Source organism: Bubalus bubalis, chromosome 7, assembly GCF_019923935.1.
Source record: "Bubalus bubalis isolate 160015118507 breed Murrah chromosome 7, NDDB_SH_1, whole genome shotgun sequence".
Classification (NCBI taxonomy): domain Eukaryota; kingdom Metazoa; phylum Chordata; class Mammalia; order Artiodactyla; family Bovidae; genus Bubalus; species Bubalus bubalis.
In genome coordinates this window covers 32,599,949-32,627,612 of record NC_059163.1, presented here as the reverse complement: position 1 = coordinate 32,627,612, position 27,664 = coordinate 32,599,949, and the positions used below count along the sequence as shown (strand labels likewise).

The 27,664-nt window shown below is 38.0% G+C and overlaps 1 protein-coding gene across 1 annotated transcript in view; it reads right to left on the bottom strand.

Moving 5' to 3' along the window:
* Nucleotides 1-8,299: 8,299 nt before the first annotated feature.
* LOC102398239 (UDP-glucuronosyltransferase 2C1) overlaps nt 8,300-27,664 on the bottom strand; it is a 37,039-nt gene continuing 17,674 nt past the window's right edge. The window contains exons 4-6 of the mRNA XM_025289973.2: nt 24,348-24,435; nt 22,892-23,111; nt 8,300-8,830 (exon numbers count right to left, since the gene is read on the bottom strand). Of these exons, the coding sequence (XP_025145758.1) occupies nt 8,551-8,830; nt 22,892-23,111; nt 24,348-24,435 (588 nt within the window). The 3' untranslated portion in view covers nt 8,300-8,550. The remainder of the gene's footprint in view (nt 8,831-22,891; nt 23,112-24,347; nt 24,436-27,664) is intronic.

Below are 27,664 nucleotides of genomic sequence, written 5' to 3'. Positions count from 1 at the left end.
CCTTGTTGGTTCAACTACTTTAAATATAGTAGTCTATATCTGCTAATATGAACTTTCAATTTATTTTTCCCCATACCTTGCCCATTTTGTAACCATAAGTTTGTTTTTAGTGTGTATCTGTTTTTGTTTTGTAAATAAGTTCTTTTTTTCTTTTTTTAGATTGCACATATAAGCTCTGTGATAGTTATCTTTCTCTGTATTCCTTATTCACTTAGTATGATCACTTTCAGGTCTATCTGTGTTGATGCAATATTTTGGAGATTAATCCCTTGTCAATTTATTCATCTGTAAATATTTTTTCCCACTCTGAGGGTTGCCTTCCTATTTTGCTTATGTTCTGCTTTGCTGTGCAACAGCTTTTGAGTTTAATTTTATCCCATTTGTTAGTTTTGTTTTCATTTCCAATACTCTTGGAAATGAATCAAAAAGGATATTATTGTGATTTATTCAAATGTTTTGGTCTTCCATTTAGGTCTTTAATCCATTTTGAGTTAATTTTTGTATATGATGTTAAATAATGTTCTACTTTCATTCTTTTACATATATCTTTCCAGTTTTCCCAGCACCACCTATTGAAGATCCTGTTTTTTTCTCCACAGTTAGAGATTAATTGAATATAAGTCTGTGGGTTTATTTCTGGACTTTCTATTCTATTCCAGTGATCTATATCTGTTTTGTGCCAGTACCATCTGCCTTGTTGACTATAGCTTTGTAGTGCAGTCTGGGAGAGCTTATTCCTCCATCTTTGTTTTTCTTTCCCAAAATTGCTTTCACCATTCAGGGTCATTTGTGTCTCTATAATTTTTTTTTTAAATTGTGTTAGTTTATAAAAAATACCATTGGTAATTTGGTAGGGATTGCATTGAATCTGTAGATTGCCTTGAGTACTGTAGAAATTTTGATAATATTGATTCTTCCAATTCAAGACTATGGTATGTATTTCCATCTGATTGTGTCATCTTTGATTTATTTCATCAGGGTCTTATCCTGTTCAGAGCACGTCTTTGGCTTCCTTGGTACGATTATTCCTAGATATTTTATTCTTTTTGATGCAATGGTAATGGGGATTTTTTTTCTTTAATTTCTTTCTGGTCATTCATTGCTGGTGTATAGAAATACAACAAATTTCTGTATTAATTTTGTATCCTGTTTACTTACCAAATTCATTCATGAGATCTAGTAGTTTTGTGCATCATCTTTAGGATTTTCTATGGGTAGTATCATGTTTTCCATAAACAGTGATAGTTGTTTTTTTTTTTTTTTTTCCAGATCTTTTATTGGTGTATAGCTGCTTTACATTGTTGTGTTAGTTTCTGTTGTACAACAAAGTGATCAGCTGTACGTATACATATGTACCCTCCCTCTTGGACCTCTTTGTGAACCCCCATCCCACCATCTAAGTCACCAAAGAGCAACAAGCAGAGCTCCATAAACTATACAGGAGGTTTCTACCATTTATCTGTTTTGCACATGGTAGGTTATATACATCAAACCCAATCTCCCAATTCATTCCCCTTCCCAAGTCCACATATCTGTACTCTATGTCTGCATCTATACCCTTGCCCTGCTAATAGATTAATCTGTACCATTTTTTTTTCAGATTCCACATGTATGCATTAATATATGTTATTCATTTATCTGCTGATGGACATTTATGTCACTTCTATGTTCTGGCTATTGCATTAATAAATAGTACTGAAATGACATTTGAGGTGCATATATCTTTTTGACATATGGTTTTCTTAGAGTACATGACCAGTTAGGAATTGCTGATCTTCTGGTAGTTCTACTTTTAGTATTTTAGGGAACATCTTTACTGTTCTCCATGTGGCTATACCAATTTGCATTCCAACCAACAGTGCAAGAAGGCTCCCTTTTCTTCATTCTTTCTCCAACATTTATTGCTTGTAGATTTTTTGATGATAGCCATTCTGAGTGGTGTGAGGTGATGTTGTTGTTCAGTTGAGCAGTTGTGTCTGACTCCTGCAACCCCATGAATTGCAGCATGCCAGGCATCACTGTCCTTCGCTATCTCCTAGACTTTGCCCAAACTCATGTCCACTGATTCAGTGATGCCAATCAACCATCTCATCTTCTGTCACTCCATACTCCTCTTGCCTTCAAACTTTCCAAAGAGTCAGCTCTTCACATCAGGTAGCCGAAGTATTTGAGATTCAGCTTCTGCATCAATCCTTCCAATGAATATTCAGGGTTGATTTCCTTTAGGATTGACTGGTTTGATCTCTTTGCTGTCCAATGGTTTCTCAAGAATCTTCACCAGCACTACAGTTAGAAAGCATTCATTCTTCAGCATTCAGCCTTCTTTATGTTCCAAATATCACATCCATACATGACTACTGGAAAAACCATAACCTTGACTATAGAGACCTTTATCAGCAAAGTGATGTCTCCACTTTTTAATGCTCTGTTTAGGTTTGTCATGGGCTTCCTTCATAGTGTGGTTGGTAAAGAATCTGCCTGCAATGCAAGAGACCTAGGTTCGATCCCCGGGTCAGGAAGACACCCTGGAGAAGGAACTGGCAACCCACTCCTATATACTCACCTGGAGAATCCCATGGACAGAGGAGACTGGCTTGGGGTCACAAGAGACAGACACGACTTAGCACCTAAACCACAACTCCCACCAGGTTTGTCGTATCTTTCCTCTCAAGGAACAATCATCTTTTAACTTCGTGGCTGCAGTCATGGTCTGCAGTGATTTTCCAGCCCAAGAAAATAAAATGTCACTGTTTCCACTTTTTCCCCATCTATTTGCCATGACGTGTTGGGACTGGATGCCATGATCCTAGATTTTTTGAATGAGTTTTAAGTTGCCTCTTTCACTCTTCCACCTTCATCAAGTGGCTCCTTAAGTCCTCTTTACTATGTTTTAATGAGTTCAGATTTAAACAGATTTTATATTTTGTTAAGAGTACTGAGGAAATGGAAGTATTTATAGCCCCTAAGACAAAATTTCTCAACCACTATAGACAGCTTGTAGAAATAACCTTTCTTTATTAAATATTATACACATGGAATTAAATGTTTCACTGTGGATGGGAAGACTTGTTGATTCCTGCTGAGATTTGCATCATTACAGAGGGCTCTTACACAGCTGGGGTGGCTTCCCTCTGTGAAGAATAATGGTTTACATCTGAATATTGCATTAACTGTGAAAAGTAGATGTCTGAATTTCATGGTGTCATATGGACTGTTGATATCATATATGAGGGCATTACATCTAAATATATGAAGGACTATTTTTTCTTTGGAGAGAAAGTGAGTGGCAGTAACTGACAATGAGAATTAAAATCTCAGCCTGTTTGGCAAAGTTTAGATAAAAAATCTAGAATCATGGCAGAGGTGGAATGAGATTCAGAGGCAAAGAACCTGGGGAAAAATAAAATTGAAAAACAGAAAATGGTAGGTAGCTGCTGGGGTCCAGCCCCAGCAGGATCCAAGGGCACCCTCAGGATGGACTGCATCAGTTAATGGATGACACGGGAAGGCCAAGCTTCGGTGAGCGAGGCCCATAACTTTATTTTCAAAAGGCGCTTTTATACCCTGACTTGTACATAGAGGGAAATGAAAGATGCAAGGTCATGCAGAGACAGCCCAAACACTCCAGTAGTTTTGCCCTTATCGAAACCAGGATTTTTTTCTGTATGCCTTTCCATAAACAAGGGTCTTATGCTATGTACATTATCTTCTGGCCTGGAGGCCTGTTGACATTTTATGACCCCTTTTTTAATAAAGGTTGATCAACCAGAAAACTTGTTTTCCCTTGAAGTGTTTTTTCTTTATATTTCTAATCTGTGTCAGCCTCAGAAAGTACTGAACAGAGTTACATTCTCACGGAGAAAAGGTGCATGAGTCACAACAAAGAAAGAACTTATTAGCTCAAAGGTCTGATGTGGTTAATACCAAGGCTACTACTTGTTTTACTTACATTCCAACTACATTAACTAATGCACTCCCAGGTGCACAATGGACAAGGGATATGGGAACTTGGCAGCAAGCATTGGCCCAATAATGAAGCCCTTTACCAGTACTATTCTAATAATAATGGGCTTTATGCCCATTAGGACTTTTAGAATGTTTAGGCTTCTCATGCCTTTCATGGTTGGGAAGTTGTGAACAATCATGTGTGTTAGTTGTAAGAGTAAGGAAAAACCTGTCAAGCAAGCTAGAATGCCAACAGAGGGGTTAGAATAGAAATATTCCTTTCATGCCCAGGAGACTTATCAACTTAGAGCACTAAGTTGATTTTCTCCAGAGAAAGGTGGTCAGGGATAGCCCCCTGCTAATATCAGAAAAGTGGTTGAAAGGCATAATATAGTAAACAGTAGACAGACAGATTTTGGTTTCTGGGTAGGTGCTCGAGCAGGTCCAGGGAATCCTTCGAGTCCTGATCCGCCTTTACCTGTCAGGTCTTCTCCGCATGACCTTTGTCATGGGTGGGATCTCCCATGGTGGTTCCCGGCAGGTAGCAATTCATGTACACTGCAAAATTTATGTTTTCTGCTCCATAGGCAGCAGATCCTTCTAAACTCCAACTCTATTACCATTTAAAATATTACCATTGATACTCCCATTAATTTAGGCAATATGTTAGATTTCAGTAAGCAGGTGACTTATTATCTTTGGTAAAATATATAGAACATAATGGAAACAAACACTTCCCTTATCATAAAGGCAAGTAAATTTAATAATCAAAGTATAACACTGCATGAATAACATTTTTTATAACATATAGAACCTGATTCTGTGTTCATATATATATATATGAATGTACACACATGAACAAAAAACTTGCATCTACCTATAGTATTTTAGATTATCATGATCCAGAAAAACTTGAGCAGGACTACATAATATAATCACATATGAATTGTTAAAGAGTTTAAAATATATTTTATTTTATTTTTTAATATAAATTTATTTATTTTAATTGGAGGCTAATTACTTTACAATATTGTATTGGTTTTGCCATACATCAACATGAATCCACCACAGGTGTACAAGTGTTCCCCATCCTGAACCCCTCTCCCACCTGCCTCCCCATACCGTCCCTCTTAAAAGATATTTTAAAGCATGTTACTTTAACTATAAGAGCCAGAGGTCATAAAACTCCAAAAGTAATGTTTATTAGTACTTAAACTAGAAAAATGTAACCTATTACAAAGGTTTAGCCTTTGTATACCTAAAATTATTATCATATTTTTAATACAATGATTTTAATCATGTATAGATGTGCTCAGTCTCTTCAGTCATATCTGAGTCATTGTGCCCTTGTGGACTGCAGCCAGCCAGGTTCCTTAGTCCATGGGGTTCTCCAGGCAAGAATACTGCAGTGGATTGCCATGCCCTCCTCTAGGGAATCTTTTCTGACCCATGGATCACACCCGTGTCTTTTATGTCTCCTGCATTGGCAGGCAGGTTCTTAACCACTGACACCACCTGGGAAGCCCCATAATGATATATAGATGACACAAATAGGTAAATATTATGGTTTAAGAAAAGCTTTGGTCCTTACAAGATAGAATATATGCATTTAGTTGTCAGAGTAATCTTTTTGAATAAACTCAGAAAATTCAGAAATAAAGTCTCTAAATCCTGAGTTACTTAAACTCCTTTATGTTAACATCATTGCATATTGATAAAAAATGAAGATATATCTTGAGTTTGGCATAAAATGACCAAAGATTAAACTATGATTTAAAGACTATTATAGGAAAGGATATTATCATATTACTAATATATGATTTAGGTTTATGGTGTATTACTGCTTTAATTACATGCATTATGTCTTTAGCAACATCAGTGCTTGCATTTTTAAGTTCTATTCCTTAAAGTAATATAATTATTTAATTATTCAAAGCCTCATAAAATTGAGAAAATATATTTTTAGCTCCTCTATTTCTTTACAGTTAATTCCCCAACTAATAATAAATTATGATTACCTTGTTCTCATACCTGTAAAAGACAGTAATTGCCCAAATCATTTATATTTATTCTGATAGTGTTATATTTGTTAAGTTTTTATATTTGGTAGGCTTACATTTGTATTTAGTTATTTTAGGTCTATTTAACTTGATTTATAGATGTCAAAGTCCATGGTGAATCGTTTACTGAACTTGGTTAATAGATAACATCATCTGAGTTAAACTGAATAACTTTTTTGACATCAAGGGCAAATTATTGACAAGCGTATTGAAGATAGACTTTTAGAAAAGAAAGGAAGAGATTGTTTTTAATGGAAAATTTGATGGAATTTCAAGACAAAATCATGGCCAGAACTCCCCATATTCACCTATAGGATTAGAGAAGAAGCATAAAAAAGAGAACATTCTATTTTTAGAGACATGTTTGTTTTATTAAAATTCAATTTATGTTTTCATATTTGCTGCAGATTTCAGGCCGATGCTAGTTAGTAAGATGCCTAGATACTTGTGCTTAGTATAGTAGTCACAGTACAGCTCATGAGAGGACCAGGAGAAATATTGAGACAAAGCGAAAGAAAGAAATGGATTAACTCCTGAATTTCTGAAGGAGAAATCATCCCCAAAGAAAGCAGCATTTATGGGAAGTGCATTTTCTGTCCAAAGTGTCTGCAGTGCAACTCTAAACAGTTTTTTTTCTTCTTTGCAAATATTTATATTGTAAATAAAATTAATGTAGGATTCAAGTTAAGTAAACTTTTGATATAGTTGTTGGTATCTGACTCTTTGTGACCCGGTGGACTGCAGCACACCAGTGTCTTCTGTCCTTCACTATTTCCCAGTTGTTGTTTAGTTGCTAAGTCAGGTCCAACTCTTTGCGATCCCCTGGACTGTAGCCTGTCTGGCTCCTCTGTCTACAGGATTTCCCAGGCAAGAATACTGGAGTGGGTTGCCATTTCTTCCTCTGAGGGATCTTCCTGGGTCAGGGATCAAATGAGAGTCTTCTGCATTGGTAAGCATTTTCTTTACCAGTAACCCACTAGGGAAGCCCTTACTATCTCCCAGAGTTTTCTCAAATTTATGTCCATTGAGTCAGTGATGCTATCTAACCATCTTATCCTCCGCCACCTCCTTCTTCCAAAAGCAGGGTCTTCCCCAGTGAATCAGCTCTTCTCATCAGATGGCCAAAGTATTGGAGATTCAATGGTAGCATCAGTCCTTCCAGTGAGTATTCACGGTTGATTTCCTTTAGTATTGACTGGTTTGATCTCCTTGCAGTTCAAAGGACCCTCAAGAGTCTTCTCCAGCACTACAATTTTAAGGCATCAATTCTTCACTGCTGGGCTTTCTTGGTCCAACTCTCATAAATATACAGGAAAAAGGATAACTTTGAGTACATAGACCTTTGTCTGCAAAGTGGTATCTGCTTTTTAACACACTGTCTAGGTTTGTCATAGCTTTTCTTCTGAGGAGCAAGCATCTTTTAATTTCATGGCTACAGTCAGCATCCACAGTGATTTTGGAGGATAAGAAAGCAGTTTCCACTTTTCCTCCTTCTATTTGTCATGAAATGATGGGACGAGGAGCCATGATTTTCTTTCTTTCTTTTTTTTTTTTTTAATGCTCAGCTTTAAGCTAGCTTTTCCCTCTTTTTCCCTCATCAAAAGGCTCTTTAGTTCCTTTTTACTTTCTGTCATTAGAGGGGTATCTGTGTATCACCTGAGGTTGATATTTCTGCGGCAATCTCGATTCCTGCTTGTCCAGGCCAACATTTCACATGATGCACTCTACATACAGTTAAATAAGCAAAATGACAATATACAGCCTTATTGTACTTAAGTTAGTTTAAAAGAGTGGACATTAAATTCCAATCATTTACTTTGGTCCATCATACCAATAACCATGAAAACATAGAATAATCAGCTAGTTCTCTGAAGCCAAGAAGTGTTACAATACAAATGAAGTACTATCATTATTAATATCCAGACTAAGGATAGTCTTGGAAAAACAAAAAAAACAGTGTTTTGTATTCCAAAGGGGACAAAGTCTAATGTGTGATATGAAAGGAAATTGATGATGTAAAATGTGATTTACAGCAGAGTAGAAATCCTATCAGGTTTCTGATATTCCTGACTGGCAAAGAAGCTCTGGCTAGAGTGTGTTCTGCATTAGTTCTTGTATACTTCTTTTAGAGAATATGAAATAATTATTGAGTATTGAACCCAAAATTATGTTAGATATTTAAGAAATATTCAACCTGATCAGTATGGAAATAGGATTTATCATTATGTTCCTGAGGCCTCACCAGCATCTCAACTGGTTGAACTGAAAGCAATGAATAAAGGAAAGCACTAAACTTTAATTGTAACAATTTCCATGTGTTTATTCATTTGTTGTATCTTTTTAAAGAATAGATTATTTTAAACCTTAATTCTGAATCATGTGGCTTATTTCTGGAGTGAGTCTTTGATCTTTGTCTTGATAAGTTGAAGACTGAAAAAGAATCCAGAACAGGAGAGAAATCTTTTCAAATCAGTGGCTGGATTATTCAGATGGATTCTGTCAAAGTTTCTAGCCCAATTATTTAAAAAAAAAAAAAAAAGAGAGACTACTCTCTCTTTTTCTTCTTTGCAGTCTTACCAAACTTCCAGTAACAAAACAGGCAACACTTAGTGACCAGGAATGCAACAGTTGCCACACAGGCTAGCAGGAAGCCAATCACATCCAAAGAGTGGTACTGGAACCAGGTGAGGTCATGGAAGGCTGGTCGAAGGTGCTTGGCTCCTTTGTGGCGCATGACAAACTCAACCCAGAAGACTGCTCGGTCCAGGGGTTTTACAGGTTGATCATGGTGGATTCTTGATAACTTCATAGCATTCTCTTTATAGCTAAAATTGAATATATAAATAACAACCTGTAAAGTTTGTTAAGGACATGATATACCTAAAACAGATATATATTATTAAAAATATATTGCATAATTAATTATATGATAAGTTGTGTCATAATTTATATCATCAAGAATATGAAAAGCTTAAGATAATTTGTTTCCTCTTGAGGTATTTCTAGATATTATGGTCCATTGGCTAGAATCTGTTGGATGCTTTAGAGTCTCAGCAATTATTGGAGGTAGGAGAGAAAATAATTTCCAATTGAAAATAGCATTCTCAAAGTACAGAAATAAGAATGAATTAATAGAATATGTAGCTTGAGAATACAGAATTTTTATCTAAATTGCTGAGTGTGGCATTGGGAACATAATAGTGTAGGAAGCAGCATGGAAGGGAGGGTCTATGAAAAGGAACCCTTTCCCACTCCTTCACTCTTCCCCAGGTTTGATCTGGAGTGTCAGTATTAATGAGACTTCAGCAGTAATAGGAAATGATTCCAATATGTGATCTGCATGGTCCTGACATTTCAGATGAAAGCAAGAAAGCTTCATGTGATCCTCTTGGCCGAAATAGGGCCTGATACTGAATAGATGCTGGCATTTTTGCCTCAGGCTAAAGAGGGCTGTGTGTTGAAAACCAGAAACATTACTCTGGAAACAAAGATCTGAATAGTCAAGGCTATGGTCTTCCTTGTGGTCCCATACCATTGTGAGAGCTGGACCATAAATAAGTCAGAATGCCAAATAACTGAATGCCTTCAACTATGGTGCTGGAAAAGACTCCTGAAAGTCCCTTGGACAGCAAGGAGATCAAACCAGTCAATCATAAGGGAGATCAACCCTGAATATTCACTGGAAGGACTGATGTTGAAGCTGAAGCTCCAGTATTTTGGTCATCTGATGAGAATAGACAACTCACTGGGAAGGTCCACAGTGCTGGGAAATACTGAGGAAAGAAAGAGAAGAGAGCATCAGAGGATGAGACAGTTGGATGACATCACTGAAAATGAACATGAACTTGGGCAAACTCTGGGAGATAGTGAGGGACAGGGAAGCCTGGTGTGCTGCATTTCATGGAGTCGCAAAGAGTAGACACGACTGAGCAACTGTACAACAACAGCAGAGGGCTGCACCTGCAGTGGTGAGATGGAAGGATGGCAATAGCTGGAACACTAACCCTCCTGACTTCTGCCAAGGAACAGAAGACCAAACCACGGTTTTGGTTTAAGGCTTTGAATGGCTGACTTAGAAGCAAGATTTCCTTGGGTTTGTGAAGGAGGGAGGTTATTCACCCACACCAAAGTGCAATCATCATTGATAAAGAATACAGAACATTAAATAGTAGAAAATCATGGGAAAGCATGCAATAAGTTTTGAGGATGAGAACTATAAATGAGAAAAAAGTAAACAAAACCCTGTTGCCCTTTGGCTTAAACAACCAAGGCAGGCCTTTTTTAATACACAAGAATTTAAGGAATAAGTACCTCTGAATACATCTCAGGAAAACAAACAATAGCAACAGAAATTCCAAGACAGACACAGAAAGTATTTATCAGATAAAAAGTCAATAAAATGCTCCATTAAAACACAAATTGGCTCATTGAATCCATATAAATATGAAATTAATGCTAAATGATATTGGAAATTGTGGTCATGGGCAAGATGTGTATGTTGTAAGCTTTGATAACATTGTACTGATAATATAACAAAGAAATCTAAGATGTGATGTTTAAGAGACATTGATGGAACCCACAGCCTGTTTTACAGAGTGAAGTAAGTCAGAAGGAGAAAAACAAATATCGTATATTAATATTGTAACCTAGGGAAAAAATTGTACTTATAACCCCATTTGTAAGGTAGGAATAGAAATGCAGATGTAGAGGACAAGATGTGTACACAAGATGTGTACACAGCAAGGGATGGGACATAGTCGAACAAATTGAGGAAGTAGCACTGACTTATATATACTATCATGTGTAGAGTAGATAGCCATTAGAATTTGCTGTATAACAGAGAGAGCTCAGCCTGGTACTCTGGGGCTTCCTAGGTGGCTCAGTGCTAAAGAATCTCCCTGCCAATGCAGGAAAGCAGGAGATGCACATTTGATCCCTGGGTCAGTGAGATCCTCTGGAGAAGGAAATGGCAATCCATGGCAGTATTAATCCTTGGAAAGTCCTATCAACGGAGGAGACTAGCAGGTTACAGTCCATGGGGTTGAAAAGACTTAAATATACTCAAGAAATTGCCAGAAGACGCAAAAGGGTGGGATGGGTGGAGGTCAGAGGAAGACTCAAGAAGGAGGGGATTATATATATACATACTTATGGAGGATTCACATCATTGTACTGGAGAAGGGAATGGCAAACCACTTTGGCATTCTGCCTTGAGAATTCCATGAACAGTATGAAAAGGCAAAAAGACATGACACCCAAAGATGCACCATCCAGGTCAGTAGGTGTCCAAAATGTTACTGAAGAAGAGCGAGAAGAGTGGAGAAATAGCTCCAGAAGGAATGAAGAATCTGACCCAAAGTGGAGACGATGCCCATTTCTGGATGTCTCTGGTGGTGAAAGTAAAGTCCGATGCTATAAAGAGCAATATTGCATAGGAACCTGGAATGTTAGGTCCATGAATGAAGGCAAATTGGAAGTGGTCAAACAGGAGATGGCAAGAGTGAATATCGACATTCTAGGAATCAGTGAACTAAAATGGACTGGAATGTGCAAATTTAATTCAGATGATCATTACATCTAATACTATGGGCAAGAATCCCTTAGAAGAAATGGAGTAGCCCTCACAGTCAGCAAAAGAGTCCAAAATGCAGTACTTGGGAGCAATTGCAAAAATGACAGAATGATCTCTATTCGTTTCCAAGGCAAACCACTCAACATCACAGCAATCCAAATCTTTGTCCCAGCCACTAATGCTGAAGAGACTGAAGTTGAACGGCTCTGTGAAAACCTACAAGACTTTCTAGGACTAACACCAAAGAAAGATGTCCTTTTCATCATAGGGGACTGGAATGCAAAAATAGGAAGTCAAGAAACACCTGGAGTAACAGGCAATTTTGGCCTTGGGGTACAAAATGAAGCATTGCAAAGGCTAACAGTTTTGTCAAGAACATGCACTGGTCATAGCAAACACCACCCTCCTCCAACAACACAAGAAATGACTCTATACGTGATCAATGTGTAGAGATGGTCAATCCCAAAACCAGATTGATTATATTCTTTGAAGTTGAGGATGAAGTTACTCTATACAGTCAGCAAAAACAAGACCAGGAGCTGACTGTGGTCAGATCATGAACTCCTTATTGCCAAATTCAGATTTACATTAAATAAGGAGGGAAAAACCATAGACCATTCAGATATGACCTAAATCAAATCTCTTACAATTATACAGTGGAAGTGACAAATGAATTCAAGGGATTAGATCAGATAGACAGAGTGCATGAAGAACTATGGACAGAGGTTTATGACATTGTATAGGAGGCCATGATCAACACCAACCCCAAGAAAAAGAACTGTAGAAGGGAAAATGGTTGTCTGAGGAAGCCTTACAAATAGCTGGGAAAAGAAGAGAAGCAAAATGCAAAGGAGAAAAGGAAACAAATATCCATCTCAATGCAGAGTTTCAAAGAATAGCAAGGAGAGATAAGATAGCCTTCCTATGTGGTCAATGCAAAGAAATAGAGGAAAGCAATAGAAAGGGAAAGATTTGAGATTTCAAGAAAACTAGAGATACCAAGGAAATATTTCAAGAAAAGATGGGCACAATAAAGGACAGAGATGGTATGGACCCAACAGAACCAGAAGATATTAAGAAAAGGTGGCAAGAAAACAAAGAGTTCAGTTCATTTCAGTCACTCAGTCATGTTGACTCTTTGCTCATGGACTGCAGCACACCAGGTTCCCTGTCCATCACCAACCTCCAGAGCTTGTTCAAACTCCTGTCCATCAATCTGGTGATGCCATCGAACCATCTCATCCTCTGCCATCCTCTTCTCCTCCAGCCTTCCCTCTTGCCCAGCATTGGGATCTTTTCCAATGAGTCAGTTCTTTGCATCAGGTGGCCAAAGTATTGTGGCTTCGACTTCAACATCAGTCCTTCCAATGGATATTCAGGAATGATCTCCTTTAGGATGGACTGGCTGGATCTCCTTTCAGTCCAAGGGACTCTCAAGAGTCTTCTCCAACACCACAGTTCAAAAGCATCAGTTCTTAAGTGCTTAGATTTCTTGATGGTTCAGCTCTCACATCCATGCATGACTACTTGAAAAACCATAGCTTTGACTAGACAAATCTTTGTTGGAAAAGTAATGTCTCTGTCTTCTAATATGCTGTATAGGTTGGTCATAGCTTTTCTTCGAAAGAACAAGTGTCTTAATTTCATGGCTGCAGCCACCATCTGCAGTGATTTCGGGCAACTATACAAAAAAGATCATGACCCAGATAACCACAATGGTGTAATCACTCACCCAGAGCCAGACATCCTGCAGCATGCAGTCAAAAGGGTCTTAGGAAGCATCACTATGAACAAAGCTAGTGGATGTCATGAAATTCCAACTAGGGTACATCTAATCCCAACAATCCTGGTGGTCTACAATCCATTGTATCGCAAAGAGTCAGACACAACTGAGGGACGAAGCACAGCAGAAAACATGATACTATTGAAACTTTGCACTTAATATGCCAGCAAATTTGGAAAGCTCCTCATTGGCCACAGGACTGGAAAAGGTCAGTTTTCATTCCAATCCCAAAGAAAGGCAATGCCAAAAAATGTTCAAACTATCACACAATTGCACTCATCTCACATGCTAGCAAAGTAATGCTCAAAATTCTCCAAGGTTGGTTTCAACACTATGCAAACCAATAACTTCCAGATATTCAAGCTGGATTTAGAAAAGGCAGAGGAACCAGAGATCAAAATGCCAACATCCATTGGATCATCGAAAAAGCAAGAGAATTCCAAATCAATGTCTGCTTTTTTTTATTGACTACACCATAGCATTTGACTGTGTGGATTACAACAAACTGTGGAAGATTCTTCAACAGAAGGGATATTATATCTGTAGGATATTATATCTGATGGGATGTTATATCTCAGACCTGCTTCCTGAGATATCTGTATGCAGGTCAAGAAACAACAGTTAGAACTGGACATGGAACAACGGACAGGTTCCAAATTGGGAAATGAGTACATCAATGCTGTATATTGTCACCCTGCTTATTTAACTTTTATGTAGAGTACATCACGGGAGATGTCAGGCTGGATGAAACACAATCTGGAATCAAGATTGCTGGGAGAAATATCAATAACTTCAGATACACAGATTATACCACCCTCTTGGCAGAAAGCGAAGAAGAACTAAAGAGCCTCTTGATGATAGTGAAAGAGGAGAGTGAAAAAGTTGACTTAAAACACAGCATTCAATAAGCTAAGATCATGGCATCAGACCAATCATTTCATGGCAAATAGATGGGGAAACAATGGAAACAACGAGAGACATAATTTGGGGGGGGGGGCTCAAAATCACTGCAGATGGTGACTGAAACCATGCTATTAAAAGACACTTGCTCCTTGGAAGAAAAGCTATAACCAACCCAGACAGCATATTAAAAAGCAGAGAAATTACTTTGCTGACAAAAGTCCGTCTAGTTAAAAATATGGTTTTTCCAGTAGTCATGTATGGATGTGAGAGTTGGACTATAAAGAAAGCTGAGTGTCCAAGAACTGATGCTTCTGAACTGTGGTGTTGGAAAAGACTTTTGAGAGTCCCTTAGACTGCAAGGAGATCAAACCAGTCAATCCTAAAGGAAATCAGTCCTGAACATCCATTGGACGGACAGATGCTGAAGCTGACTCCTATTGTACTTCATGGGGTGGCAAGGAGTCGGACATGACTGAGGTACTTAACAACAACAAAAAGTTGTTGCAAGATAAAAAAGAATACAACATTGTAAATCAGTTATCCCCCAATTGAAAGTAAGTTAAACAAAAAAGAGAGACACTGATAAGAAGTGACTTCATAGTGAAAAATCATTCAATATTTAAAAAATTAAAATGTCTAAGAAATAATTTTAATCTCCAATGTCAATGCTCATTTATAGATTTATACAAAATTTCTAGCAAGGATTTATCTGATATATAGAAACATTTATTCAACCTTAGCAATTTTTTTTAATGTTAATTAGTTTCTTTTTTCCAAAGAATATATTTGATTTATATGAAATATAATTATATAACAAATGTAATCCTTCATTACTGAGAATTTATTTATTTGTTTATGATCATAGCTAATCACCATGCTACACAAAGTTCCCCAGAACTTATTTATTTTATTACTCAAAGCCTGATCCCTATTACTCAAAGGTTGTCTTTCCACTCTCCCAACTCCTAGGCCCTAGAAAACACCACTCTACTCTCTGCTTCTATGAGTTTGAACTTTTAGGTTATACATATAAGTAATCTCAACTAATGTTTGTCATTCACTGTCTGAGTTACTTTACTCAGCACAATTCTACGTTTTCATAAATCGCAGTATTTCCTTTGTATTCTTTGCTAAATAATATTCCTTTACATACCTATACCACATCTTCTCAATCTATTCCTTCATTGACAGACACTTAGGTTTTATTCATATTTTGGTTTTTGTGAATAATACAGAAATTTGCACTGGGATGAAGATATCTCTTCCACATTCTGTTTTCATTTCCTTTGGTTATATATCCAGCAGTGAGATTGCTGGATAGTGAATTCATTCTGTTGTTGATACTTTGACAAGCTTCCATACTGTTTTCTACGTGGCTGCACCAATTTTTATTCCCATCTGGAGTGCACTGGAATTCTTTTTCTACATCCTCATCAATACCTCTTACACCTTGTCTTTTAATGATGGCCTTTCTAAAAGTTCTAAGCTGGCTTGAAACTCAACATATGAAAAACAGACCATGGCATCTGGTCCCATCACTCCATGGCAAACAGAAGGGGGAAAAGTGAAAGCAGTGATAGATTTTATTTTCTGGGCCACAAAATCACAGACATTGACTGCAGCCATGGAATTAAAAGACACTTGCTCCCTGGAAGGAAAGCTCTGATAAACCTAAAAAGCATATTAAGAAGCAGAGATATCACTGTGCTGACAATGGTCCATATAGTCAAAGCTATGATTTTCTAATAGTCATGTATGAATATTATTTCATGCTTGTGTGCTCAGTTGTTCCTGCTCATTGAAACTTCACAGACTAAAGTAGTCCAGGCTCCTCCGTACATGGGATTCACTAAGCAAGAATAATGCAGTGGGTTGCCATTTCCTACTCCAGGGGATGATTTTCCAAACAAGAATATTAGAGTGGAATGTCATTTCATACTCCACGGTGTGATCACTCACCTAGAGCCAGAAATCTTGGAGTGTGAAGTCAAGTGGACCTTAAGAAGCATCACAAAACTAGTTGGAGATGATGAAATTCCAGTTGATCTATTTCAAAACCCAAGAGATGACGCTTTAAAGTGCTGCACTCAATATGCCAGCAAATTTGGAAAAGTCAGCAGTTGCCACAGGACTCAAAAAGGTCAGATTTAATTCCAGTCCCAAAGAAAGGCAATGACAAAGAATTTTCAAACTATTGCACAATAGCACTCATTTCACATGCTAGCAAAGTAATGCTCAAAATTCTCCAAGCTCAGCTGCAATACTACATGAACAAAGAACTTTCAGATATTCAAACTGGGTTTAGAAAAGGCAGAGGAACCAGAGATAAAAATGCCAACATCCACTGGATCCTAGAAAAAGCAAGAGGCTTCCAGAAAAACATTTACTGCTTCACTGACTATGCTAAAGCCTTTACTGCATGGATGACAACAAAGTGTGGAAAATTCTTCAAGAGATGGGAATACCAGACCACCTTGCAAGTCAAGAACCACCTGTGTGCAGGTTAAGAAGCAACAGTAAGAAGTGAACATGGTACATTGGACTGGTTACAATTAAGAAAGGAGTACATCATGAGAAATGCCAGGCTGGATGAAGTTAAAGTTGGAATCAAGATTGCCGAGAGAAATATCAAGAGCCTCAGATATGCAAATGACTCTGCCCTAATGGAAAAAAGCAAGGAGGAACTAAAGAGCCTCTTGATGAAGGTGAAAGAAAGTGAAAAAGCTGGCTTGAAACTCAACATTGAAAAACATTAAGAATATGTCCACTTGACTTCACACTCCAAGATTTCTGGCTCTAGGTGAGTGATCACACCATGGAGTAGGAAATGGCACCCCACTCTAATATTCTTGTTTGGAAAATCTTTCCCTGGAGTAGGAAATGGCAACCCACTCAATATGCCAGCAAATTTAGAAAACTCAGCAGTGGCCACAGGACTGGAAAAGGTCAGTTTTCATTCCAATCCCAAAGAAAGGCAATGCCAAAGAATGCTCAAACTACCACACAATTGCACTCATCTCATACGCTAGTAAAGTAATGCTCAAAATTCTCCAAGTCAGGCTTCAGCAATATGTGAACTGTGAACTTCTGATGTTCAAGCTGGTTTTAGAAAAGGCAGAGGAACCAGAGATCAAATTGCCAACATCCGCTGGATCATGGAAAAAGCAAGAGAGTTCCAGAAAAACATCTATTTCTGCTTTATTGACTATGCCAAAGCCTTTGACTGTTTGGATCACAATAAACAGTGGACAATTCTGAAAGAGCTGGGAATACCAACCACCTGACCTGCCTCTTGAGAAATCTGTATGCAGGTCAGGAAGCAACAGTTAGAACTGGACATGGACCAACAGACTGGTTCCAAATAGGAAAAGGAGTATGTCAAGGCTGTATACTGTCACCCTGTTTATTTAATTTCTATGCAGAGTACATCATGAGAAATGTTGGGCTGGTAGAAGCACAAGCTGGAATCAAGTTTGCCAGGAGAAATATCAATAACCTCAGATATGCAGATGACACCACCCTTATGGCAGAAAGTGAAGAGGAACTAAAAAGCCTCTTGATGAACGTGAAAGAGGAGAGTGAAAAAGTTGGCTTAAAGTTCAACATTCAGAAAAAAAAGATCATGTCATCTGGTCCCATCACTTCATGGGAAATAGATGGGGAAACAGTAGAAACAGCATCAGACTATTTTTGGGGGCTCCAAAATCAATGCAGATGGTGACTGCAGCCATGAAATTAAAAGACGCTTACTCCTTGGAAGGAAAGTTATGACCCACCTAGATAGCATATTCAAAAGTAGAGACATTACTTTGCCAGCTAAGGTCTATCTAGTCAAGGCTATTGTTTTCCTGTGGTCATGTATGGATGTGAGAGTTGGACTGTGAAGAAAGCTGAGCACCGAAGAATTGATGCTTTTGAACTGTGGTGTTGGAGAACTCTTGAGAGTCCCTTGGACTGCAAGGAGATCCAATCAGTCCATTCTGAAGGAGATCAGCCCTGGGATTTCTTTGGAAAGAATGATGCTAAAGCTGAAACTCCAGTACTTTGGCCACCTCATGCGAAGAGTTGACTCACTTGAAAAGACTCTGATTCTGGGAGGAATTGGGGGCAGGAGGAGAAGGGGACGATGGAGGATGAGATGGCTGGATGGGATCACTGACTCGATGGACATGAGTCTGAGTGAACTCCAGGAGTTGGTGATAGACAGGGAGGCCTGGTGTGCTGTGATTGATGGGATCACAAAGAGTCAGACACTACTGAGTGACTGAACTGAACTGAACTGAAGAATATGGTATCCTGCCCCATCACTTTGTGACAAATAGATGTGGAAACAGTGGCAGACTTTTATTTTCTTGGGCTCCAAAATTACTCTGTAGAGCAACTGCAGTCATGAAATTAAAGGGCTCTTGCTCCTTGGAAGAAAAACTATGACAAACACAGACAGCATATTAAAAAGCAGAGACATTACTTTTCTGACAAATGTTCCTATAGTCAAAGCTATGGTTTTTCCAGCAATCATGTGAAAGTTGGACCAGAAAGAAGGCTGAGCATTGAAGAATTGATGCTTTCTAATTCTGGTGCTGAAGAAGACTCGAGAGTCCCTTGGACAGTAAGGAGATCAAACCAGTCAATCCTAAAGGAAATCAACCCTGAATTTCATGGAAGGACTGATGCTAAAGCTGAAGCTCCAATACTTTGGCCACCTGATGCAAAGAGCTGATTCACTGCAAAAGAACCTACTGCTGAGTCAGATTGAAGGGAAAAAGAAAATTGGGCAGTGGAGGATGAGATGGTTAGATAGCACGACCACTTCAATGGACATGTATTTGAGCAAACTCCAGGAGATAATTGAGGACAGGGTAGCCTGGCATGCTGTAGTCAATGGGGCCACAGTCAGCCACCCTTAGTGACTGAACAACGTCAACAACAATTCTAGTAAGTGTGAGGTGGGAAAGGTGAGGTTTTGATTTGCATTTTATGATGCTTAGTAGTGTCAAGCCCCTTTTCATGTACCTGTTGGCCATTATACATCTTTTTTGGGCCAATATCTATTCAGTAACTCCAATCAGTAACATCTGAAGTCAGAGGCAGTGGCCGGGAGGAGCTACCCCACACCTGAGGCCAGGGGCAGCAGCTGGGAGGACCAATCCCACATCTAAGGAGCAGTGGCTGCATGGGCAGAGGAGGGCATAGAGGAGCTATCCCACATTGAAGGTCAGGAAGGGCGGCGGAGAAAAGAAGAGACGTGAAAAGCAAAGGAGAAAAGGAAAGATACAAGCATCTGAATGCAGAGTTCCAAAGAAGAGCAAGAGGAGATAAGAAAGCCTTCCTCAGAGATCAATGCAAAGAAATAGAGGAAAACAACAGAATGGGAAAGACTAGAGATCTCTTCAAGAAAATTAGAGATACAAAGGGAACATTTCAAAGATGGGCTCGATAAAGGACAGAAACGGTATGGACCTAACAGAAGCAGAAGATATTAAGAAGAGGTGGCAAGAATACACAGAAGAACTGTACAAAAAAGATCTTCAATGACCCAGATAATCATGATGGTGTGATCACTTACCTAGAGCCAGATATCCTGGAATGTGAAGTCAAGTGGGCCTTAGAAAGCATCACTACGAACAAAGCTAGAGGAGGTGATGGAATTCCAGTTGAGCTATTTCAAATCCTGAAAGATGATGCTGTGAAAGTGCTGCACTCAATATGCCAGCAAATTTGGAAAACTCAGCAGTGGCCACAGGAATGGAAAAGGTCAGTTTTCATGCAAATCCCAAAGAAAGGCAATGTCAAAGAATGCTCAAACTACCACACAATTGCACTCATCTAACATGCTAGTAAAATAATGCTCAAAATTCTCCAAGCCAGGCTTCAGAAATACGTGAACTGTGAACTTCCTGATGTTCAAGCTGGTTTTAGAAAAGGCAGAGGAACCAGAGATCAAATGCCAACATCTGCTGGATCATGGAAAAAGCAAGAGAGTTCCAGAAAAACATCTATTTCTGCTTTATTGACTATGCCAAAGCCTTTGTCTGTGTGGATCACAATAAACTGTGGAAAATTCTGAAAGAGATGGGAATACCAGACCACCTGATCTGCCTCTTGAGAAATTTGTATGCAGGTCAGGAAGCAACAGTTACAACTTGTCATGGAACAACAGACTGGTTCCAAATAGGAAAAGGAAGTACATCAAGGCTGTATACTGTCACCCTGCTTATTTAACTTATATGCAGAGTACATCATGAGAAATGCTGGGCTGGAAGAAACACAAGCTGGAATCAAGATTGCCGGGAGAAATATCAATAACCTCAGATATGCAGATGACACCACCCTTATGGCAGAAAGTGAAGAGGAACTAAAAAGCCTCTTGATGAAAGTGAAAGTGGAGAGTGAAAAGTTTGGCTTAAAGCTCAACATTCAGAAAACAAAGATCATGGCATCCGGTCCCATCACTTCATGGGAAATAGATGGGGAAACAGTGGAAACAGTGTCAGACTTTATTTTTCTGGGCTCCAAAATCACTGCAGATGGTGATTGCAGCCATGAAATTAAAAGACGCTTACTCCTTAGAAGGAAAGTTATGACCAACCTAGATAGCATATTCAAAAGCAGAGGCATTACTTTGCCAACTAAGGTCCATCTAGTCACGGCTATGGTTTTTCCAATGGTCATGTATGGATGTGGGAGTTGGACTGTGAAAAAATTGAGCACAAAAGAAATGATGCTTTTGAACTGTGGTGTTGGAGAATACTCTTGAGAGTCTCTTGGACTGCAAGGAGATCCAACCAGTCCATTCTGAAGGAGATCAGCCCTGGGTGTTCTTTGGAAGGAATGATGCTAAAGCTGAAACTCCAGTATTTTGGCCACCTCATGCAAAGAGTTGACTCATTGGAAAAGACCCTGATGCTGGGAGGGATTGGGAGCAGGAGGAGAAGGGGACGACAGAGCATGAGATGGCTGGATGGGATCACTGACTTGATGGACGTGAGTCTGAGTGAACTCCGGGAGTTGGTGATAGACAGGGAGGCCTGGAGTGCTGCGATTCATGGGGTCACAAAGTCAGACACTACTGAGCGACTGAACTGAACTGAACTGAACTCCTTTTTTTTTTTTAATTTTGCTATTGGGCAATATGAGTTACTTATATCTTTTGTATATTAGTTTCTTATCAGATGTGTTATTTTCAAAATGTTGTTCAATTTTGTATGTTGCCTTTCATTTGGTAGGTCATTTCTTCTGCTGTACAGAAGCTTTTGAGCTTAATATAGCCTCACCTTTTGTTTTGCATTAGTTCCTTGTATTGTTGATGTCATATCCCAAAATTTGTTGCCAATACCCTTGTCAAGAAAATTTTCCTCCTGTTTGATAATAGGAGTTCTATGGTTTCAGGTCTTATGTTTAAGTCTTTAGTCCATTTCTAGTCATCTCTTGTAAGTAATGTAACATACAACTCCAAATTCTATTCTCCTGCATATAATTATCTAGTTTCCCTAGTACTATTCATTGAAGGGATAACACTTTTCCTATTGAGTATTCTTCACTTTTGAAAAATATTATTCAGCTTTATATATGAGGGTTTGTTTCAGGGCTATCAATCCTGTCCATTGGTCTGTATGTTTATTTTTATGACAATATCATCTGTTTAAAATTACTATAGCTTTGTAGTACAGTTTGAAATAAAAAGCGGTATGCCTTCAATATTATTTCTTGGGACTGCTTTGGCTGTTTGAGATCTCTTGTGGCTTCATATAAATTTAGAATTTGTTTTTCTATTTCTGTGTCCCAGAAGGCCTTAGAAATTAATCACTCACTCCATTCTTCTTTTTCTACCAAGGAACTCTTTCTAGCTGAGAGTTCTCTCTTGGTGCTGAGCAATGCTGGCTTGAGGATGATTCTGGTAAAATAAAGCTGTCATCATTTTGTTCTTGTGTGATTTATCTCAGGCTTTGTTGTTGTTGTTGTTCTACTGTGTTTCTAAAATTTCATACATGGACTTTAGAGCACTCCCAGAGATGATTTTGTTCATAGATAGTGTCTAACTGTTATTTCCTGCCAGGGAACAAGGAGGCTAGGGTCTTCTCTGCCTCCATTTGGATCTCTCAATTTTGCTTCATTCTCTTTCTCTAGTTTTAATTTAAAATATACCAATATAAAATATTTTAAATTAACAAATATAACTCTATTTTTACAAATATATTTCTATTACTTTCTATTTATAAATTAGCACAAGCAAATAGCAGAAGCTTCTAAACTGGTGTTGGTTATAACTACATGAGGAAAGCTGAGTGGTTATGTTTTTATGATTTTGTTACATTTCCTAAATTCTTTACAGTGATAATATCTGCAATTTTTAAGAAATAAAAAGTACTATTGTTAATTAAAAAATTTATGTCTTTTAACAATAGATAATTTTCTTTAAATAAATGTAGTATTTCTTTGAAGTTGTAATCTATCACTCAGTAGTGGTAGGTGACAAAATAATTTCACATTTAAGAAATATAAAATAATCATTTTATATTAGCTATGCACTGGTTATTATATAAAAGTTATCAATTTATAATTGTATAAAACTGATTATTCCTTCAAAAAACAAGAGGCTTCTTAAAAATATATATATTCTCTACTCACAAAGGGTTGTTAATAACTGCTTTCAAAGCATTAAGCAGATCTGCACTTGTCATTCTTTGCAAGTCTACTTCAACAGCTGCCCCTTTGGCTTTCATACGAATAACATTATCATACTGATCACCAAACACAGGAATTCCAACTATAGGGACCCCATGGTAAATAGCTTCATAGATCCCATTGGTTCCACAGTGAGTGATAAAAGCTCTGGTTTTGGGATGTCCTAAAAATTAAAAAAAAAAGAGAGAAACATTATTATTCTAAATTGTAAGAGTTTCAGAAACAGAAAATCATGACACCTGCATAAACCAAATTCTATTAGGTAACATCTTCTATATAATTATGTGCCATGAGAACACATATAAATTCTTTTTTTTTTTCACATAAAAATTCTTATAGGCTCTGAATAAAGCAGCAATTAATTACTCCAAGCTAAGTATTATTAGTGATTCCAAAAATTAAGTCATTCCACAGACAACTAAGAAGTTTCCTGCAGAATATATGATGGTGAGTACTTGCCATTTGACAAATTATTGCAAGAAGAATATATCAATAAAAACAAAGGGAGGGACTGTAGAAACCAAATATTCTTGAAGATGGGAAAAGGGAGGTGAGATGTGCAGGATTTCAATGTGAGGATGTTGGCATAACAGGCTAGAAAGATAGGTTACATCAAGTTCATAATGTCCTCTGTTTAAGAAAATAGGATTTGCACTTGACTTTATACTAATATGCAGCCATTTATATTATATATGAAATATAGGTGAAATGGTGTGCCAGATTTTTTTTTTCTCTAGAGAAGAGAGGTAGGATAAAATGGATGAAGAACATCAGGAGTGTGTTACAATATTCTATACAAAAGTTAATGAGAGCCTGATCTAAAAGTATTTTCTCTGACACTGATCCTGGGGAGAGAGAGATTAATCATAAATGCAAGGTTTATAAACTTGATATTAATGCTAAAGCTTGACAAAGATCCTTGACCAAGGTCTAGTCAGGTTCCTCTGAACTCTTCTCAACTAAAATTTGATTTTGTGGCTCCACTACCTCTGCATTGCCCAATTTTAGCAAGCATTTACTAGGTCAGTTCAACTATTTGTAATTTTTCATCCAATGAACTTCCATTATGTTCTTTGGGGAAAAATTCCCCACTTTTCCTTTCTGTCTACAGAGTTGTATCTCTCTGTCTTATTGTAAAATAAGACTCTCTGTCTTATTGTAAAAGTCCATTGCACTAATAACTATACTTATCATGATGGCCTTGAATAAAGTGTGCCTTAGTCTTTAAAAAGTGTCATGAATAATCCTTTTTTACACAAACTACAGAAGAAATGTGAAGAACACATTAAAATTTCTTTTTTCTTATTTTAAATATAAATTTGTAGGATATCTGTTATTGAATAATCATTCAGATTAAACTTCATTCAGCTCTATTTATTTTTTTTCTCTTTGGTCTTACCAAGAAGATCATTTTGTGGAATCCATTTATATAGTCGGGTATTGGCTCCTAGTGTTTCTGGTTTCTTTCCTGTGTATCGCCACAGAACCTATTAAGATGAATGTCTTTATTAGAAGATTTTTAGAATCACATCCTGTCAGAAGTTAACCTATGATTAATCAAATTTGATGCCTCCAGGCAATACACAAGCAAACTGAGTCCCCAACAATGAGTGTTTATAAACCATTAACACTACAACCATGTTTTCAAAGGCTTGCAATAATCCTAGTCAATGGCCTTTCATCTTCCAGTTAATTCTAACTTAACCTGATGAAGAAAAATGATGAAGATGTAGATGAAGAAAAACTACAATCTTCATCTGAAAGAACTACATATTGATGTTACTAGGCCACTCTGGTAAAGAGGATTTTTGAAACAAAGATTTCAGAGGCAAAAGGGAGGGATGTTATTTACCTATTTTGAACTTATTTTTTTACATACTTACCAATAACATAGACTCATAAAGTAAAATATTCATAATTATATTTCTCATTTTAAAGTATTGTAAGTCTAGAGTTTGGTAACATTAAAAACATCTACAATGTTGTGTAACCGTCAAATATATGGCATGGCATCCAGTCACACAGTCGTGTCTGACTCTTTGTGACACCATGGTCTGCAGCCTGCCAGGCTCCTCTGTCCATGGGGATTCTACAGGTAAGATTACTGGAGTGGGTTGCCGTGCCTTCCTCCAGGGCATCTTCCTGACCCATTGGATAGGACCCAGGTCTTCCACATTGCAAGTGGATTATTTAACAACTAAGGCACCAGGTAAGAAAGCTGAGTGCCGAAGAATTGATGCTTTTGAACTGTGGTTCTGGAGAAGACTCTTGAGAGTTCCTTGGACTGCAAGGAGATTCAACCAGTCCATTCTAAAGGAGATCAGTCCTGCGTGTTCTTTGGAAGGACTGATGCTGAAGCTGAAACTCCAATACTTTGGTCACCTCATACGAAGAGTTGACTTATTGGAAATGACTCTGATGCTGGGAGGGATCGGGAGCAGGAGGAGAAGGGGACGGGCACCAGGGAAGTCCAATCAGCTCTACGTTTACGTCAAATATTTTCATCATCTGTAACATCAACTCTGTATCATTAAAAAACTCCCTATAGCTCTCATTCCTCAGCCCCTGATAATCTCTGCCCTACTTTCCATCTCTATAAAATTGGACTATTCTAAGTAACAGGTACAAGTGGAATCATACATTATTTGTATATATAAATCATACAGTATTTGTCTTCCTCTGACTTAGCATTATGTTATTTCAAGGTTCACGCTTGTTTCAACATATCATAACTTCCTTTCTTTTTAAGGTTGAATAATATTTCACTATATACACATATGTATACATATATATATATGTATGAATGTATGTAAATAAATTGCAAAGCAGAAATAGAGGAACAGGTGTAGAAAACAGATGTATGGATACCAAGGGGGAAGGCAGGTGGGATGAAATGCGAGATAGGGATTGACATATATACACTACTGATACCATATTTAAAGTAGATAACTAATGAGAACCTGCTGTAAAGTACAGGGAACTCTACTCAATGCTCTGGAGTGATCTATATGTGAAGGAAATCCACTAAAATGTGATATATGTATACATATAGCCGATTCACTCTGCTGTATAGTAGAAACTAATACGGAGAAGGCAATGGCACCCCACTCCAGTACTCTTGCCTGGAAATTCTCATGGATGGAGGAGCCTGGTAGGCGGCAGTCCATGGGGTCACAGAGAGTCGGACACAACTGAGCGACTTCACTTTCACTTTTATGCATTGGAGAAGGAAATGGCAACCCACTCCATTGTTCTTGCCTGGAGAATCCCAGGGACGGGGAAGCCTGGTGGGCTGCTGTCTATGGGGCCGCACAGAGTCGGACACGACTGAAGTGACTTAGCAGCAGAAACTAATACAACACTGTAACGTAACTATACTAAAACAGAACTAAAAACTATTAACCCTCCAAAAAATGAAAAACAAAATAAAACAAATTCTTTATCCATCATTTTTCTGACCTGAAAATTGTTGCTCTGACTTGTTCAGTTGCTCAGTTATATCCGACTCTTTGCAACCACATGGATTGCAGCATGCCAGTCTTCCTGTCCTTCACCATTTCCCAGAGTTTGCTAAAACTAATATCCATTGAGACAGTGAAGCCCTTCATCCATCTCATCCTCTGTTTCCCACTTCTTATCCAGCCTTCAATCATTTCCAGCATCAGGGTCTTTTCTAATGAGTCATTTCTTCACATCAGATGGCCAAAATATTGGAACTTCAGCTTCAGCATCATCCTTGCAATGAATATTCAAGACTGATTTCCTGTAGGATTGACTAGTTTGATCTCCTTGCAATCCAAGGGACTCTCAAGAGTCTTCTCCAATACCACAGTTCCAAAGCATCAGTTTGTCAATGTTCAGCTTTCTTTATGGTCCAACTCTGACATCCATACATGACTCCTAGAAACACCATAGCTTTGACTATAGGGACCTTTGTCGGTAAAGTAATGTATCTTCTTTTTAATGTGCTTTCTATGTTTGTTATAGCTTTTCCTCCAAGGAGCAGGAATCTTTTAATTTCATGGCTGCAGTCAATATCGGCAGCGATTTTGGAGCCCAAGAAAATTAGGTCTGTCACTGTTTCCATTTTTTCTCCATCCGTTTGCCATGAATCAATGGGACTGAATGCCATGATCTTTGTTTTTTGAATGCTGAATTATAAGCCAGCTTTTTCACTCTCCTCTTTCAACTTCATCAAGAGATTCTTTAGTTCTTCTTCACTTTCTGCCATAAGGGTGGTATCATCTGCATATCTGAGGTTATTGATATTTCTCCCAGCAGTCTTGATTCCAGCTTGTGCTTCTTCCAGCCCGGCGTTTCACATGATGTACTCTGTGTATAATTTAAATAACCAGGGTGACAATATACAGCCTTGACATATTCCTTTCCCAATTTTGAATCAGTCCATTGTTCCAGGTCTGGTTCTAACTGTTGTTTCTTGACTTGCATACAGGTTTCTCAGGAGGCAGGTAAAGTGATCTGGTATTCCCATCTCTTGAAGAGTTTTCCAGTTTATTGTAATCCACACAAAGGTTTTAGCATAGTCAATAAAGCAGAAGTAGAGGTTTTTCTGAAATTCTCTTGCTTTTTCTAGGATCCAAGACATGTTGGCATTTTGATCTCTGGTTCCTCTTCCTTTTCTAAATCCAGATTGAATATCTGGAAGTTCTTGGTTCACATACTGTTTAAGCCTATCTTAGAGATTTTGAGCACGAC